Below are 6,520 nucleotides of genomic sequence, written 5' to 3' on the forward strand. Positions count from 1 at the left end.
ACAAGATGGATAGATAGCATTATCGAAACAATGAACATGAAGTTAAGCAAGCTCCAGGAGGCAGTGGAGAACAGAAAAGCCTGGTGCGCTATGGTCCATGAGGTCATGAAGAGTTGGATACGACTAAACAACTAAACAATAACAACAACCTTAGGGTAGTCCACATCTATGCATGCAGCCTGATCCTATGTTTTCCCTATACTCATAACAGGATGACTTTACATATGTCCTATGAGAGGGTTCATCTGACAAAAAGTTAACCCCTACCTTTCCTAGTACCCCATCTAATTATCATCAGAAAGAAGGCGGGTTGTCTAATAATAGGGAACATAGGTGGAGTTGACCCTAATAGGGGTGTTGTTTGTCCCAATAAATGTTTTGTTTGGGCAGATCTAGGTTTAATGTCTTAATTTTATAAATCTAACACAGTTGTTTTTTTAAGGTGTCATTTCTGTTAGATTGCACTCAAATTTTCTGCAGTTTGCTTTTTCTACTTTAATCAAAAGCTCTCTCCAAAAGCAGAAAGGAGCATTGATGAAGATCATTTTCACCAAATCTGCCCTAATTTCTGCCTTCTGATTGACTCCAATGCATTTAATCAAAAGCTTGGTGAAGCAAAAAACTCTCTATTTCGCTCAAGCCAATTCAGTAATGAGCAGGGCTTTTTTTCAGCAGGATCTTGGGTGAACGCAAGTCCCGGCACCTCCAAAACTGAATGGCAAGGGGTGCTGGGGTGTACTGGAGAGTCTATTGATGCTGGTTGTTGAGGAATCTATTGTTGCTGGAGGGGATCTATTTTTGGGAAGGAAGGCGGTCTACTGTTGCTGGGGGGGACTTCTGTTACTCGTGGGGATTCTATTGTTGCTGGGTGTGGGCCTTATGTTGCAGGAGGGGTCAATATTCGCTGGGAGGAATCTACCGTTGAGGGAGGGGTCTTATCTAGCTGGCTGCTGGGGAATCTATTGTTGCTGGATGGAATCTTTTTTTGCAGGGGGTTCTATTGTTGCTGATGGGGGATCTATTGTTGCTGGGAGTGGGTCTTATGTTGCAGGGGGTCAATCGTTGCTGAGTGGGATCTACTGTTGAGGGAGGGGTCTAATGTTGCTGGCTGCTGAAGGATCAATTGATGCTGGCTGTTGGGTATGCATTGTTGCTGGAGGGGATCTATTGTCGCTGGGCTGTCTATTGTTGCTAGATCTATTGTATTGCCTTTCTTGTTATCATTAACAAATACTATTTTATATCCATATAAAATACTTGGTCCTGTATTCTCTTAAAGGGGCAGTACTGGGAGGTGGGTAAGGGTTGGACCCAAGGAACGGTGCTCGGGGGTGGGTAGGGGGTGGAATCAAGGGGTGACTCTGAATGGGAGGGTTTCCTGCACCTTCTCTCTGAGGAAAAAAAGCCCTGGTAATGAGTATTTGTAAAGGAATTATTTTGTCCAACAAATGTTATTATCTGTATTTTTTTTTATATAAAATGTTTTTTGACTCACAGTCTGGTAATTGTTTATTTTTGTTATTTGCAGTCCCTTACTGGATCTCCTTTGTGTCCTTCATGCATTGGAGCTTTGCTGGGCTCGTGCAGGTTCAATTCATGGGTACAACATACAAGGTCCAGGCCCAAAATTTCACCCTCACCATTCCTGGAGAATCAGTAAGATATCTTCTTAGCTAAAATATTTGAAGTTCACCTTCACTTGATCATATAGTCTTAAAACAAAATACACTGTATACAGTAAATGAAAATAAAGCACATATATAAGGCAGAAGTAGTAAGCTGCCACCTTTTTCGGCAGGACATCTATGTTGATTTCCTTCCCTCTAGGACAGGGGTCTGCATATTATATGAAACAAAACCACTTTCGGGATGCTAGGATATTTTATTCTGTCCACAACAGGGCCAGTGCACAGAATTCAAATAAATGGGTCACTACTTCATTCCTGCCGTCACCCACCCCCACCTGCAGGTAGCCCCCATCCCCACACTGCACTGTTTCCTTCCCTAGCAACGAATGACGCACTTGCCCAAGTATTTATAGGAAGTCGGAACTTCCTATGTCCAGACCTGCTCTGCTTCCATACTCTGCTCATATTCCTGCCCTGCTGCTTTACATTTTCAGCTGAATTATGGCAATTAAGGGGACTCTGTTGGGGATATCAATGTAGGAGGAGATTCTGATGTAAGGGGTGATGTAAGGGGTGATTCTGAGGGGGACACTGATGTAAGGGGTGATGTAAGGGGTGATTCTGAGGGGGACACTGATGTAAGGATGAAATTATGAATGGGACACTGATGTAAGGGGAGCTTCTGATGAGGACACTGGTGTAAGGGGGGACTTTGTTGGGGACCCTAATGCAATGGGGGCTCTAATGAGGATTCTTATATAACGGGTGATTCTGATAGAGACACTGATGTAAGGGGGCCCTGATGTAAGGGGGAACTCCAATGAGGTCATTGGACAAGGGGAGATTCTAATGGAAACACTGATGTGATGGGGACTCTGATGGGAACACTGATGTAAGAAATAACTCTTATGTAAGGGGGTCTATGATGGGGACACTGGTGTAAGGGGGGACTCTGCTACAAACTCTGATCCAAATAAAACATATTTATTCCTAAGATTTAATTAATTTATTTGCAAAAGTTTGGAGACCCCCTGCTCTAGGGTATCCTTTTCTTTAATACTACAAGAGAGTTATCTACCTCCTGGACCTGCCTAACCTATTCTCAGAGCTTGTACACTGTAGACTAGGCCCCTGATACAATCTTTGGGATTAGGCTATGGAAAGATAAAGGGCAAGGGAAAAAGTCAGCCATTTTGTTTGTGGATTGCATTTTTTACATGGCCAACATAATGTAGATGTCTCTCCAAGAATAACAAGTAGTCTAACAGCTGCCTGTCCTAAAATCCACCAGTACCCACTGTACTTATATTACAATCCAGCTTTTAGACAGCAATGGTGCATCTTTGGTGAAGTGTTTCCTTTCTCTTCTTCTTATGAATAATCAACCATATCATACAGAGAACATCAAGTAAATTAAAAATCTCTGTGTTATGAGTACTGGTGGTGATTGAAAGTGCTCAATATCACCCCTAGGGTAGCCATTTTGGGGCTTGGAGACAAGAAAGCCCTTGCATGAGGAGAGTGAACCACAGATCTTGTAAGGTGCCATCTTTGGCCCTGCAGCCTCTGGGTGCACATTGGGTGAAGGCCATTTTCACACTATCTGTCTTAATGTCGCCTCTTTTCCCCTGGACAGGAAGGTAATCAATGATCTTTCTATTGCTGAGAGCCCTCTGGATTCCACATGCTAAGAAAGAGCAAGGAAAAGCCAAAAGAGTTTTTCATATTTTGGATAGAGTAGGTATTGGTGAAGCCCCTTGTTATGTGTTTTGTTGCTGCATGTATGCCTTCATAATGATTTCCCTTCACTTCCTAAACTAGAGACACATCAGCGGGTGAGAGAAAATCTCTCTAAAGCAAAGGGGAACCCTGTCTTCGACAGTTGTCACCATAATAAGTGTTCCCATTGGAAGATTTCCCCTCAATTTTTGTTCCTGCGATAATTTTGGATTTTCCTTCACTTTCTGGGCCCAATACAATGATCACCAGGATAAATAGAGAGAGTGAGTCTCCCCAGCAGGGATACACTAAGCAATACAAGCATGACCAGAGTTGTAAACATTCTCACACTATTAAGAACTTAGAAAATAAAGGTTTTGCTTTATATAAACTTGAAACCTTATGGCTTTGTTCACACTTATGGATTCTGCCCGTGATTCCAAAACGCACGGTGATCATTGCATAATAGACTTATTGTGTGCCATTATCCCTTAATGGCACCCGAAAAGTGATGTGATTCTGTTGCCTCTGTTGCATAACAAGATTGTGCGGCAATCATGGCAAACCGCACCATTAAAATTTACGTGAGGCTTGTCGCCCGAAAAGGTCCAGGAGCTTATTTTCCGGCAACAAACGCGCATAGGGCAGCCCATTCAAAAGTATGAATGCAGCCTGAACCTTGATGTGCATTAACTTTGAAACAAGCATAACAGAGTCGGTAAATATGTTGTGTAAATTTGAGATTCAAAAATGAAAAATGAGACTGAAATAGGTGAACAACCACATGGTCATATTGGATGAGTTGTAATGCTAAGGATTGTTTTTATTTTTCCTCCTAGATTGTGAAAAGTTTGACGATGGACACTTACCCACTCTACGCCTGCTATCTTACACTCACTGGCATCATTGCTGGTTTCCTTCTTCTGTATTACTTGAGTCTTAGGTTCATTAAGCAAAAGTCCAGCCAAGATTGGTAATCAGTTTCCTCTATGGACATGAATACATGAAAAATGAATGCTGAATTGTGTGCCAGGGAAGCAATGATGTAAGAGACAATCTCTGACAATAGTTCTATGAGGATATCTGCAGGATAGAGTGAAGTCTTCCTATTAGCAAGCCGGACCTTATTTATGACTTTTCAAAAAAGTGTTTTATGTTCCATGACAACCGCCAATCAGCTTCAATCCTGCCCCTGAGAGGAACAATGAAAGTTTGAATTTGATTTGTGGTTGTTTACCAGGGCAGGGCTGTTCTTGAGATGAATGATAAGCAATTATTTTAAAATGGGTCCCTGTTCTTCCTGTTGAGGTTTTGTTTTGTTTTTTGCTTTTTTACCTTTTTTTTAGTAGAGGATGCAACAGGAGGGAGCTGGAACCCCAAAACTTTCAGATAGGCACAACACAACCAGGACTATGATAAGAGGATCTCACCCTTGGAGTCCCAAAGATATATAAGATATAAGAGGATGACTACACCCAACAGGTCTACATTATCACGATTGGGTGGAATGACTTTTTAAAGCCTAAGTTTGGTTAAAATCTTTAAAAAAAAAATAGCATAAGGGACATGTAAATGAGACATGAATAAGACGTGTCCCCAGGCCCAGAACAAGGTGTAGGCAGGAGAGGCGGCTGCCTCCGGGCACGGGCACTGTGGCATCATGTAGGGCACCACAAGGAGAGGGATTTGTGTTGGGTGGGGGAATTTGGGGGGCAGCAGAGAGTAAGAATTGTTCTAGGATGGTAAATTTGGAGGGTGCTAGGGAAAGTGATTTGGGAGGATTTGTGTTGGGCGGGGGGATGGGGGAAGAGGATTTGTGCTAGAAGAGGGAGGTGATATAGTAGAGGGAATTTGTGCTAGAAGGGGAAATTTGTATGGGGGGAGATTTGTGCTAGTAATGAAGATTGGAGGGTATTTGTGCTAGGATGGGAAATTTGTATGTGGGTGGGGGTGGATGGGGGATTGTGCTAGTAGGGATGATTGGAGGGTATTTGTGCTAGGATGGGAAATTTGTATGGGGGGGGGGGGGATTTGTGCTAGTAGGGAAGATTGGAGGGTATTTGTGCTAGGATGGGAAATTTGTATGTGGGTGGGTGGGGGGGGGGGTTGTGCTAGTAGGGATGATTGGAGGGTATTTGTGCTAGGAGGGGAAATTTTCTTTGGGGGGGTAGGGAGATTTGTGCTAGGAAGGGGGGTGGGGGCATTTGTGCTGGGAGGGGGCATTTGGAGTTGGGGGGACAGGATGTGTACTTGGAGGGGAAATTTGAGGGGGAGAGGGTTTGTGCTAGGAGGGGATTTGAGAAGATACAGGATTTGAGCTGGGAGGGGGGTATAGGGGGGCAAAGATTTGTGCTGGGAGGGGCAATTTCAGCAGATGGGTGGATTTGTGGAGGGAAGGGGTATTTATTCTTAGGGGGCAAGCATGCAGATTAGTGCTCAATTCTGTTTTGTGGGTGGGGGGGGGGGGATATTTTTTCTGACACATATTGCTCATACATCAGTTTGGCATGTTTGCCCTGGGCTCTAGATGGCCTTGACCCGGCACTGCATGTCCCTTGTACTGGTGGCGGCTGTTCTAGTTAAAATATTCCATCCTCTGCCCCCCCCCCCCCCATACCCCACAGTGGTAATCTTCTGGTGCTATAGGAGTAAAAAGGAGCTGCTGGACCTGTCATATGCACTCATAAATATTGCCAACTATACCCGCCCTTTCCGCCCACTTCCTCCATTCAAAGGAACTGTATTACTAAGCTTCCATCAATAAAAAGCACTCTTTGAATGGAAGGGGACCTTTCATTTATTTGCTTGTCCTCCATTCATAGAGCTCCTATCACTGATGGAAGCTATAGTACAGCTTTTATGAATGGAGGAGGAGGCAGAAAGGGTGGCCAAAAATTGCCATTCTTGATGACAAGTCCAGAGGCTTTATTAACCCCCACAGCACTGAAAAATTACCACTGCAGGGATGTTGGGATGAGAGGAAGACTATGGAAAATGTAATCTAGGACAGCCAGCCCCAGCACAAGGGACACTTCTCAATATATGTAAGTACTGTCCCTTGTGCTGATTTTTTAAGAACATGTTTTTCATTTTTTTTTTTTTACCTGCAATTAGGTTGTCCTTAGTGGGATAAGTGTATTTGAATCTTTTAATAATAACTCACTTATTATGAT

General features: G+C 43.4%; 1 protein-coding gene across 1 annotated transcript in view; it reads left to right on the plus strand.

The window, feature by feature from the left end:
- ABCG8 (ATP binding cassette subfamily G member 8) overlaps window positions 1–5,100 on the plus strand; it is a 36,902-nt gene extending 31,802 nt beyond the window's left edge. The window contains exons 12-13 of the mRNA XM_073628467.1: window positions 1,529–1,656; window positions 4,187–5,100. Coding sequence (XP_073484568.1) covers window positions 1,529–1,656; window positions 4,187–4,324 — 266 coding nt within the window. The 3' untranslated portion in view covers window positions 4,325–5,100. The remainder of the gene's footprint in view (window positions 1–1,528; window positions 1,657–4,186) is intronic.
- Window positions 5,101–6,520: the final 1,420 nt, after the last annotated feature.

This window comes from Aquarana catesbeiana, linkage group LG04 (assembly GCF_042186555.1).
Source record: "Aquarana catesbeiana isolate 2022-GZ linkage group LG04, ASM4218655v1, whole genome shotgun sequence".
NCBI lineage: Eukaryota > Metazoa > Chordata > Amphibia > Anura > Ranidae > Aquarana > Aquarana catesbeiana.